Raw genomic sequence first — 13051 nt, 5'->3', positions numbered from 1 at the left:
GGCTCTGCTTGACAAGGGAGGGAAGTCACTGCTGGAAAATGTCTATAAGATGTGGCTGGTGTGACGGAGCCTTTCACTACTCACATATTTATCTGCACGGCTTTAATCCAGTCTGATTGTAATAATGGACGGTTAGATACACCCCAGTAATACAAACCAGTGGGGTACAATTTAAAAGTTGGTACGGGACTCTGGAAAATGTCTGCATGCGCTCCATCTCATGTAGTACTGTCACTAGACGATGAGCAGAAAGGTAAAGGGATGAGCAGAAAGGTAAAGGGATGAGCAGAAAGGGAAAGGGATGAGCAGAAAGGGAAAGGGATAAGCAGAAAGGTAAAGGGATGAGCAGAAAGGGATGAGCAGAAAGGTAAAGGGATGAGCAGAAAGGTAAAGGGATGAGCAGAAAGGGAAAGGGATGAGCAGACGTCGGAAAGGGATGAGCAGAAAAGGATGAGCAGACGTCAGAAAGGGATGATCGGAAAGGGATGAGCAGACGTCGGAAAGGGATGAGCAGAAAGGGAAAGGGATGAGCAGAAAGGGAAAAGGATGAGCAGACGTCAGAAAGGGATGATCGGAAAGGGATGAGCAGACGTCGGAATGGGAAAGTACATTCATAGAATAGGGATGGTTTCATTTTACATGCAGCTGGTTTGGTAATACATTCAATGATCTCTTCTGAATGAGCTCTAATTGGGTTGCAGTGTGTTATGGGTTGTCTGGTGTTCTCTCCAGCTCTGCTGTATCCTATACATTATGACAGATGAAATATATTGTATTGATTGTAATGGGTGGACTGGACTGGGGTGCTCTCCCTACAGCTCTGCTGTATCCTATATGATGGAATACAGTGTTGTCACACATGATGAGCATTCTCTGACCTGTTTGCGTCTCAGCCACTCAGTCGCTGTCCTGGCCAGTCTTGTTTGCTTACTGTTTGTATGGTCTACTTTTCATACACCATCTCATTGGTGTGTGTGTTTTTTTGTGTGTGTGTGTGTGTGTGTGTGTGCGTGTGTGTGTGTGTGTGCGTGCGTGCGTGCGTGTGTGTGTGTGTGAGTCAATCTGTTTTAGTGTCTTTCCTTCTCCTCCACTACCCTTCTACCCCTCACGGCCCACAGGACAGCGCTACTCGTCTGAGCGCCAGTTCCCAGTCTGGAATTCCACAGCGACAGCCAGAGCATGATAGCTCCTAAAAATATCCTTGGATCAGTGAAGCATTCCAGAGTGTAGTTTTTCCACTAACTCAGGTGAACAGGGCAGGAGAGTGGTGCTATAGCACCCCCTTCTGATCAGATAGCGTCTAGTAACTTCATGGTTGTCATGTTGACATTCACATCTCATATGCTTCACTCTCGATATACATATACAGTGTTGTCTCAGCATTTCTGGATCCAGTTCAACTTGTTTAGGTGTTTTGCAGTTTCTGCCTGTATGTGCACTGGTATGGGGTGGAGGGTTGTGGGGTTATTGGCTGCAGTTTGTATCCCTAGCCCAGTGTGGGTTAACTTTGGGGGATGTAATAATACTGCCATCATCGTCGAGGCAGAGGACATGTATGTGTAGCCCATGTATCTGATGCCGTCTGGCCAAAAATAATATGTCATACTGTTTCTGGCCAGACAGCATCAGATACGTGGGTTACATGTAGCAAGAGAGAGTCACTGTTTCGCTCGGATGCTTTCTCTGGTGAGATCGTTTCAGCCACTTGCTAATTGAAAGAAAGTTGGCAGGTGCATAGTGCACTGTTCGGATGCTGGAATTATTTTGGATGAACGTGCCAAGGTAACCTACTTTTTGAAGTGATTTGTTTGACAATTAGATGAAAACATCATGACTGGTTGTGTTCATGGCATATTAAAAGATCATTAAAAAATCAGCGGGAATAAGAGGGGGGGGGGGGCTCAGACTGGCCTCTGCCTGGGTCCTCCAAATCACCAAGTCCACTCCTGGGTGGATGGCCTCCAAATCACCAAGTCCCCTCCTGGGTGGATGGCCTCCAAATCACCAAGTCCCCTCCTGGGTGGATGGCCTCCAAATCACCAAGTCCCCTCCTGGGTGGATGGCCTCCAAATCACCAAGTCCCCTCCTGGATCCAGATGGCCTCCAAATCACCAAGTCCCCTCCTGGGTGGATGGCCTCCAAATCACTAAGTCCACTCCTGGGTGGATGGCCTCCAAATCACTAAGTCCACTTCTAGGTGGATGGGGGGGAGGGGATGCTACTGTACAAAAGTAGTGACATACAGTATGTGTTCGCTATCAGCTACAGTAGCAGAACAGCACTGCCTGAGGTCTGTCTGAGCCATTCTCTTCAGCCTGTGTCAGATTCCTGGAATAACTTCCCAGTGTTAAAAAAAGAAACTCAGACACAACCCTCTAACACCCCCCGTCCTCTAACACCCCCAGCCCCCACCCCTCCATGTCGAAAACGGGGCAGCTCTCCTCTCTGAGTTAGACTGTCACTTCATAGTTGACTGTTAGAGTTGTTGACAGTTAGACAGTAAGGACTGTTCTACTGATAGATTTGAAATCTTCTTTGTTCATGTTATTATGTTTTTATTCAGTGTTGCTTTAGTTAGGATGCGGGACTGAATGGGGGGCTCTGTTGCCCCCTGTGAAAAACCCGTCACCATGTCTAACAGTTTCCGTGGTTACCGTACTATTTCTCAGCACCTAAATGACCTGAAGAAGGAGAACTTCAGCCTGAAGCTGAGGATCTACTTCCTGGAGGAGAGGATCCAGCAGAAGTACGAGGACAGCAGCCATGATGTCCACAGGAGGGTGAGTCTCACTGGGGCACTGAGGGGTGGAGGACAGGGGGTAAGAGCAGCCGTGATGTCCCACAAGAGGGACAGAGGAGGGGGGTGCAGGGATGAGAGCTTCATGGGGGGGAATAGCCATTTGTTGCTATTTTACAATGGAATATGCGGTGTCGCTATGTGTGTGTGTGTGTGACAGAGAGAGAAGGTGAGAGAGTTTTGTGTGAAGGTTTATGCTGTGTGGTCTGGGTTCATCATACATCAACATGTTTATTTAGCTCCAGATGATGAACGAATTATGCTAAGTCATTATGCTAAGTCATGCAATTGAATGAATGAATGAATGAATGAATACAGTAATCATGGCCCAGTGTATCTCCTATGGTTGTTTACGGTACATACTGTAGTTTCCAGCTCTCTTCCTGTTGACTGTTTATGCTGCAGCTCCCAGACAGTGATGATCACTATACCTTTTTCAACAGGTCTCAGACCTGTTTCTGAGTGTTAGCTGCAGCTGCCAATTACACTGCCCTGTCTTTAGAGACTGATCTGAGCTCAGAGATACTAGAGTAAACCCAGAGCAAGAGCTAATTTAAAGAGCTAATATAAAAATTATTAGTTAACCCCTTTCCTGTAGTCAAATGGCCAAATCGCCCTCCAGTGGCCTCTTGGGTAGAATCTTATTCATATTTTTTGTAATTTCATAATTAATAAACATCATTTCCAAAAAACTCACCAAAAATGTGGTGTTTCTATGTCAAACAGTTTTGTTATATTTCAGTCTTCTGTGATGTTTATAAAGTGCAATGTTGAGATGCAAACTCAAAATGTAATACATTTCATCATTTCAAATATCACACTTCTTCTTTTTAAAGCCCATAACCATGTGTGTGAGGTGTATACTTTTATTTGAAAGTAGATTTGTTTAAGACTACCCAGAAACACTCTGTGTGACCCTGATTTATCCCACTGCAGTAAAAGGTTAATAATAACTGGAATATGATGAATAGTGTGAACAATGGAATGTCTTACATTAGATCACATGATCCCAAAGTTGTACTGTATATTTATTTTGAAAAACAGACCTGCCCACTGGACAGGCAACGTGACTGATGTGGTTAAGACTGGTTGAGACCGGTCGTTGTTGCAAAGGTGATACCCCAGCAGCTGCTGTCTGGCCTGGGGTCAGTGGAGCCAATAGTTTTTGAGAAAATCCCTCCGACGCCACCAATCAGAGACCCCCCAGTGAACACCTCAGAGTTTCAAACCGATGTCAGCTTTCTATATCCACCCCTCTGACCTTACTGCAGGCTACAGTCAAACCAGGGATATGATCTGCAGACATTTACTCTATGAACAGTTTATGCCTTATTATATGCCTGTAGCATATCTGCTGCAGTGAGACTAGCAGATCAGCTTTCTGTGTCAACCTCTGTGACCTTCTCTGACTGCAGCCTTAGACACCTAGCCTGGTCCCAGACCTGTTTGTGCTGTCTTGCCAACTCCACTGCTGTCATTATCAAATCAATGCAAAGGATTTGGCAAGACAACACAAACAGACCTAGGACCAGGTTACTAGACACCTACAGCTGCTGTAATAAAACACTGGGTCGGTGATAATGTACTGTGTTGGCTGACTAGATGATTACTTCATTAATATTCAACTTTGATATTACCGTTGAAGTATAAAGATCATCTCTCTAGCAGCTCCCTCAGTAGAACTCATCTAAACGTTATGTGCCTTCATGTTGTTATCCAAAGTATAGAAATAATTGTTATTGTGAGTATCATCAAAACATGATCATATTATAACAATAACATCAATGATCTCCTTGTAAGTGCAGAGCAACGATTAAGGACCGACAGAGCGACAGGAACAACAATGTTTTGTGTCCAGACAAGCCATGACCAATACCAACAGAATCAAATCAGATTAAAACATCTGATTGTAACATTTGTTTTGCTCCTTCTAAATGCCATGGCTGAAAAGTATGTGCAGTTAACTTCGTGCACCTCCTGATTTATAATGATCAGAGACAATAGTCCAGTAATGTTGACAGATCGGAGACAGTAGTCCAGTAATGTTGACAGATCAGAGACAGTAGTCCAGTAATGTTGACAGATCAGAGACAGTAGTCCAGTAATGTTGACAGATCAGAGACAGTAGTCCAGTAATGTTGACAGCTCTGAGACAGTAGTCCAGTAATGTTGACAGAACAGAGACAGTAGTCCAGTAATGTTGACAGATCAGAGACAGTAGTCCAGTAATGTTGACAGATCAGAGACAGTAGTCCAGTAATGTTGACAGATCAGAGACAGTAGTCCAGTAATGTTGACAGCTCTGAGACAGTAGTCCAGTAATGTTGACAGATCAGAGACAGTAGTCCAGAAATGTTGACAGATCTGAGACAGTAGTCCAGTAATGTTGACAGATCAGAGACAGTAGTCCAGAAATGTTGACAGATCAGAGACAGTAGTCCAGTAATGTTGACAGATCAGAGACAGTAGTCCAGTAATGTTGACAGATCAGAGACAGTAGTCCAGTAATGTTGACAGATCAGAGACAGTAGTCCAGTAATGTTGACAGATCAGAGACAGTAGTCCAGTAATGTTGACAGATCAGACACAGTAGTCCAGTAATGTTGACAGATCAGAGACAGTAGTCCAGTAATGTTGACAGATCAGAGACAGTAGTCCAGTAATGTTGACAGATCAGAGACAGTAGTCCAGTAATGTTGACAGATCAGAGACAGTAGTCCAGTAATGTTGACAGATCAGAGACAGTAGTCCAGTAATGTTGACAGATCAGAGACAGTAGTCCAGTAATGTTGACAGATCTGAGACAGTAGTCCAGTAATGTTGACAGATCAGAGACAGTAGTCCAGTAATGTTGACAGATCAGAGACAGTAGTCCAGTAATGTTGACAGATCTGAGACAGTAGTCCAGTAATGTTGACAGATAAGAGACAGTAGTCCAGTAATGTTGACAGATCTGAGACAGTAGTCCAGTAATGTTGACAGATCTGAGACAGTAGTCCAGTAATGTTGACAGATCAGAGACAGTAGTCCAGAAATGTTGACAGATCTGAGACAGTAGTCCAGTAATGTTGACAGATCAGAGACAGTAGTCCAGTAATGTTGACAGATCAGAGACAGTAGTCCAGTAATGTTGACAGAACAGAGACAGTAGTCCAGTAATGTTGACAGATCAGAGACAGTAGTCCAGTAATGTTGACAGATCAGAGACAGTAGTCCAGTAATGTTGACAGATCAGAGACAGTAGTCCAGTAATGTTGACAGATCAGAGACAGTAGTCCAGTAATGTTGACAGATCAGAGACAGTAGTCCAGTAATGTTGACAGATCAGAGACAGTAGTCCAGTAATGTTGACAGATCGGAGACAGTAGTCCAGTAATGTTGACAGATCAGAGACAGTAGTCCAGTAATGTTGACAGATCAGAGACAGTAGTCCAGTAATGTTGATAGATCAGAGACAGTAGTCCAGTAATGTTGACAGATCAGAGACAGTAGTCCAGTAATGTTGACAGATCAGAGACAGTAGTCCAGTAATGTTGACAGATCAGAGACAGTAGTCCAGTAATGTTGACAGATCGGAGACAGTAGTCCAGTAATGTTGACAGATCAGAGACAGTAGTCCAGTAATGTTGACAGATCAGAGACAGTAGTCCAGTAATGTTGACAGATCAGAGACAGTAGTCCAGTAATGTTGACAGATCAGAGACAGTAGTCCAGTAATGTTGACAGATCAGAGACAGTAGTCCAGTAATGTTGACAGATCAGAGACAGTAGTCCAGTAATGTTGACAGATCAGAGACAGTAGTCCAGTAATGTTGACAGATCAGGAGACAGTAGTCCAGTAATGTTGACAGATCGGAGACAGTAGTCCAGTAATGTTGACAGATCAGAGACAGTAGTCCAGTAATGTTGACAGATCAGAGACAGTAGTCCAGTAATGTTGACAGATCAGAGACAGTAGTCCAGTAATGTTGACAGATCAGAGACAGTAGTCCAGTAATGTTGACAGATCAGAGACAGTAGTCCAGTAATGTTGACAGAATCAGAGACAGTAGTCCAGTAATGTTGACAGATCAGGAGACAGTAGTCCAGTAATGTTGACAGATCAGAGACAGTAGTCCAGTAATGTTGACAGATCAGAGACAGTAGTCCAGTAATGTTGACAGATCAGAGACAGTAGTCCAGTAATGTTGACAGATCAGAGACAGTAGTCCAGTAATGTTGACAGATCAGAGACAGTAGTCCAGTAATGTTGACAGATCAGAGACAGTAGTCCAGTAATGTTGACAGATCAGAGACAGTAGTCCAGTAATGTTGACAGAACAGAGACAGTAGTCCAGTAATGTTGACAGATCAGAGACAGTAGTCCAGTAATGTTGACAGATCAGAGACAGTAGTCCAGTAATGTTGACAGATCAGAGACAGTAGTCCAGTAATGTTGACAGATCAGAGACAGTAGTCCAGTAATGTTGACAGATCAGAGACAGTAGTCCAGTAATGTTGACAGATCAGAGACAGTAGTCCAGTAATGTTGACAGATCAGAGACAGTAGTCCAGTAATGTTGACAGATCAGACACAGTAGTCCAGTAATGTTGACAGAACAGAGACAGTAGTCCAGTAATGTTGACAGATCAGAGACAGTAGTCCAGTAATGTTGACAGATCCAGAGACAGTAGTCCAGTAATGTTGACAGATCAGAGACAGTAGTCCAGTAATGTTGACAGATCAGAGACAGTAGTCCAGTAATGTTGACAGATCAGAGACAGTAGTCCAGTAATGTTGACAGATCAGAGACAGTAGTCCAGTAATGTTGACAGATCAGAGACAGTAGTCCAGTAATGTTGACAGATCAGAGACAGTAGTCCAGTAATGTTGACAGATCAGAGAGCAGTAGTCCAGTAATGTTGACAGATCAGAGACAGTAGTCCAGTAATGTTGACAGATCAGAGACAGTAGTCCAGTAATGTTGACAGATCAGAGACAGTAGTCCAGTAATGTTGACAGATCAGAGACAGTAGTCCAGTAATGTTGACAGATCAGAGACAGTAGTCCAGTAATGTTGACAGATCAGAGACAGTAGTCCAGTAATGTTGACAGATCAGAGACAGTAGTCCAGTAATGTTGACAGATCAGAGACAGTAGTCCAGTAATGTTGACAGATCAGAGACAGTAGTCCAGTAATGTTGACAGATCAGAGACAGTAGTCCAGTAATGTTGACAGATCAGAGACAGTAGTCCAGTAATGTTGACAGATCAGAGACAGTAGTCCAGTAATGTTGACAGATCAGAGACAGTAGTCCAGTAATGTTGACAGAACAGAGACAGTAGTCCAGTAATGTTGACAGATCAGAGACAGTAGTCCAGTAATGTTGACAGAACAGAGACAGTAGTCCAGTAATGTTGACAGATCAGAGACAGTAGTCCAGTAATGTTGACAGATCAGAGACAGTTGGTTAAGGACTTGTAAGTAAACATTTCACGTTAAGGTCTACACCTGTTGTATTCGGCGCATGTGACAAATACAATTGGATTTGATTTGTGTGTTTATTATGCTTGTCTGCGTGCATGTATTCCTTATGTGTGTGTGTGTTGTGCGTGCGTGTGTGTGTGTGTCAATGTCCATACATGCAGTGTATGTGTCGGTATGCTCATACGGTTTACAGAGTAACAGGTTTACAGAGTAACAGGTTTACAGAGTAACAGGTTTACAGAGTAACAGGTTTACAGAGTAACAGGTTAGCAATTCAACATGTCTTTGTTATGAGTTATACATCATACTCTGTATCTAACAAGTCACTTGAGTACAGTATTCCCATAGCTGTTAACACACTGTTACTGTCCTTCTCCAGTACCTGGGGTTATAACTGTCCCTGTTGCTGTGTGCTGGGGGCAGTATGGGGAAGAGAGGGGAGGGGGTTAGATAGGGGTCTGGGGGAGGGATGGGGGGGGGGCTGGGGAGGGAACTAGCAGGTGTTCATATCCCTCTATGCTATTTATAAACCTGCTTCACTCTCATATCACTGAGATATGGGTTGTGTACTTTAGGAGATTCAGTTTGTATACTATATTATGAAGCTAATCTGAGTCAATTCATGCCTCTTAACAGAATTGAACAGCTACACAATTCTTTGTTTCATTATATATTACGTATGCACAGTTCATGGTTTCTGTGTGATATATTGTTGTTTTGTAATTTGACGTGTTTCTCTCTGTCTGTTCCAGAACATTGAGTTGAAAGTGGAGGTGGAGAGCTTGAAGCAGGAACTCACAGAGAAACAGGAGATTCTGGACAAGGCCTTGTGAGTAAACTACCATGTCATTGCACAGACAGATACTAGTAGTGTACAGTTGATCTCTATATGCACACAGGAGGTAATAAATCCCCCCTGTACTGTCCAGTCTGGTCCTCAGATAGATTCCTGCTGTTCACTCTTCAGACTACAGCTGCCCTCAGGCCATGAGGGTGCTGGTCTTATACTAACCCGTCTTAACCCTCCCTCTGTCATGTAGACTCACCTAACAACAGCTTTAAAGCCCGTAGGAATGCCTGGTGGAGAGGGCCAGGCTCTGACATGCTTTTGAAGAGTATGAAGTGCCCTCTGTGGATAGTTGGACTAAAGATAAAGGGATGAGGGAGAGATGAAGTGAGAGGACGATAGTGAGAGAAGAGGGGTAGCCTGTCGGTAAAATGAAGGAGAGGGAGAGGGTGATAGGGAGAGGAGGGTAGTCTCTGGGTTGTTTTGCTGAGCCAAGGAGTATTTGAGCACCAGCACCTGTCTGTAAATAGAGCAGCTGTCTGTCTCAGTGTCTCTCAGTGGTAGAGATATATCTCCTTAGATACAACATACTCTATACCACTGCTATTCTAACTTGTTCAGCGGGCACCCCGTTTTTTACACCCAAATTTCTGGGGACCCCATTTTTTCCTCAAGAATTTCTCGTGACCCCACCCCACAGCAAATCTAATGCCACAACCTTAAAATTGGTACGTTTAGATTTTTACATGAACAAATAACCTTAAATTCATTGAATTTTAATCTCTTATTAAAAGGAAAATAAACCAATATGTATATTTACTCAATAAAATTATATTTATTTATTTATCTTTCTCAAAAATATATATTGTCCCATACAATAATCTGTGACCCCACGAGGGGCCGTGACCCTGCCTTTGAATACCACTGCTCTATACCCTCTCATATATCTCCCTCTATAAGGTTGGTTCAAAAGTAGAACCCTCCCTCCTTCATCATCTATCTACTCTATATATTCTTACTTTACTAAAAATCCATTCAAATTCATTCATCTTCAGGGTTGTAATTTCTTTCACTTTTTGTTTTTATTATTGTTCTCTCTATTTACAGTACTAAATGTTAGATTCAAGAATAATAGTGTTACTTCTCATAGAAGTACGCCATACCTAATTACATTAAGGAAAAAGTCTGGGAACAAATCACTAGGTTCGTGTTTTTATTGGTGGGAGGGAAAACACTGTGGTCTCTCATCGACACACCAAAACGCCGTTGAGCATATCAGATCATCATTTAAATGGTGAAGAGCAGGAAGCCACTGAAGGTGCTCTTATTGTCTGAACCACCATAGATTCGGTAGTTTACAGGGAGACGCACGTAAACCACATCTCCCACCTCTAACTCCAGGACAGCTGCATTAGATACATTCGTAAACATGCCATCATTGTCCGCTTCATATGTGGAAGCCATTCTCTGATCATTCTTGTACAAAAATACACCCGTTTGTGGATATATATTTGTCAAGATACATGGAGCGTTGTATCTGAATTAGAGACTCCCCTTACTGGTGCTGTGAAGAGACATGCTTTAAGAAATGAATATGTATATATTCACAAGTACATTTTTCTTCAGCTGTCAATCATATAGCTGAAATGGATGCACAGGATGTAGTACCTTTAAATTGGTTGTAAGCCTTGCCGATGTTTGTGACGACTTTGCTGTAGGTCGTCACAAAAGAGTTAGATGCACTATTGTAAAGTGGTTGTTCCACTGGATATCATAAGGTGAATGCACCAATTTGTAAGTCGCTCTGGATAAGAGCGTCTGCTAAATGACTTAAATGTAAATGTAGGTTAGAGTAGTTTCATTGCTGAATGGTCCAAGTTGAATATCGTCAGTCAGAGCAGTGAAGAACGCCATCTTTGGTTTGTCTGTGAATATGGATAAGAATAAACAACTAAAAGCTACGGCTTAGTCATTGCGATTATCAAGCAAATATCTTATTCTGTTATCCGTTGGATCTTTTTATATGTCCATTTGCTGCTACCATTATCAGGGAAATGTAGGGGTCTGGAGCACATTTGAACAGTTTCCCGAAGGTAATACTTCCATTTCCTTTTTCTGGTACATCTACGATCCGCACTAGCACCACGCCTTTGAACTCTGGTGAACTTGAACGACTGCAAAATAATGTCTCGGTCTCCTAGGCAACCAGCAAAACATAACACAGTACAGTAGTTTAGTGCCTCAGGTTGACTTCTCATTACAGTCACGTTAAACATTTATAATGAACATCACTGTAACGCCATGCTGAGGTCTGTAAGTTGTGATGTGGAATCTGCATTCTGTCTCTTCAGTTCCTCCACCTCTCTCTCTCTCTCTCTCTCTCTCTCTCTCTCTCTCTCTCTCTCTCTCTCTCTCTCTCTCTCTCTCTCTCTCTCTCTCTCTCTCTCTCTCGCTGATTGTCAGTCTGGTCCCCATGGATAGAACAACATTCAATTAGTATCTTTTCACAGCTGAGTTTGTTTAGGCTACTAATAATATAAGATATGAGACTTAATTGGTAACATTAAAATATGACTGTCACAAATGACCTGCGCTCAATGTGTTCAGGTCCTCCACCTGGCTCTTATAGAACTTCAGCTCCACTCTCTGTTCCACCACCATGTATCTCAGCTCCTTCAGCTCAGTCCACATGATGTCAGGTTTGGTGGCGGTTGCCAGTAGGTCAGTGAAGGTTGAAGTTAGTGTCTTCTGGCTCTCATAGTGTACTTCATTCCCGCCCTCCCTCTCTCCCTGAGCCTGTGACCCAGACGAAATACTGGTGTGCTCTTTTACACAGCAGTATTTCTACTTGCACATCATCATCTGCTCATCTATCACTCCAGTGTTCATTTGCTAAATTGTAATTACTTCGCTTCTATTGCCTATTTATTGCCTTACCTCCTTACTCCATTTGCACACACTGTATATAGATTTTTCTATTGTTATTGACTGTACTTTTGTTTATCCCATGTGTAACTCTGTGTTGTTGTTTATTGTCGCACTGCTTTGCTTTATCTTGGCCAGGTCGCAGTTGTAAATGAGAACTTGTTCTCAACTGGCCTACCTGGTTAAATAAAGGTGAAATAAAAAACATTTTTTAAACACAGCAGCAACACCAGTGGAACTGCAGAAGCTCTCGTTCTGACAACACTCACACCTTCCGTGTACTTTCTACTGTGGGGTTTCTTTTACTATTTAAACAGTATGTCTCGTAGGTGTTATGGGTTTTACAGTATTTTAGGTTAAGGCCTCAAATAGAGGACTCTGATTCGATTATCCTAGTGTGAGTTAGTGCTGTCTAAAGGTGGTCCACACGGTTGTGAGAAACATTAACCTGGTATATTTTTGGGAAGTAATGGGTGTTTTGTTTGTGCAGGAGTTTTCCCCTATCATAGGAAAGTTATTTCTCAGTACAATTAATGAACAGGTACTGTATATTCTATAATTAATGAACAGGTACTGTATATTCTATAATTAATGAACAGGTACTGTATATTCTATAATTAATGAACAGGTACTGTATATTCTATAATTAATGAACAGGTACTGTATATTCTATAATTAATGAACAGGTACTGTATATTCTATAATTAATGAACAGGTACTGTATATTCTATAATTAATGAACAGGTACTGTATATTCTATAATTAATGAACAGGTACTGTATATTCTATAATTAATGAACAGGTACTGTATATTCTATAATCAGGACATTTAAAAAAAAATTAAATGTTAAAAATGAGTTACAGTTTATGTAGGTGTGATCCTTCCACACAAACATAACATCATTTATTGGAGTTCTGTGTACCAATTTTAATTCATCAGCACTGTATGCAGGGAAATAAATACTTAATAAATCAATTAAGTACTTTGTCAAGACACAGTGAAATCTCTCCAACACTATAGCCCAGGAGGAGAATGGGTACAGAACAGAGTCAGTCCCTTTAGACCAGGGGGTG

General features: G+C 42.2%; 1 protein-coding gene across 2 annotated transcripts in view; it reads left to right on the top strand.

Moving 5' to 3' along the window:
* The window catches only part of pde4dip (phosphodiesterase 4D interacting protein), a 138604-nt gene that overhangs the window by 46697 nt on the left and 78856 nt on the right, over positions 1–13051 (top strand). For both annotated transcript variants that reach the window (XM_071346329.1, XM_071346330.1), the window contains exons 4-5: positions 2670–2780; positions 9018–9094. In XM_071346329.1, the coding sequence (XP_071202430.1) occupies positions 2670–2780; positions 9018–9094 (188 nt within the window). The remainder of the gene's footprint in view (positions 1–2669; positions 2781–9017; positions 9095–13051) is intronic.

The sequence above is a fragment of the Salvelinus alpinus genome, chromosome 16 (assembly GCF_045679555.1).
Source record: "Salvelinus alpinus chromosome 16, SLU_Salpinus.1, whole genome shotgun sequence".
Classification (NCBI taxonomy): Eukaryota; Metazoa; Chordata; class Actinopteri; order Salmoniformes; family Salmonidae; genus Salvelinus; species Salvelinus alpinus.
This window is presented reverse-complemented; position numbering and strand designations above follow the sequence as displayed.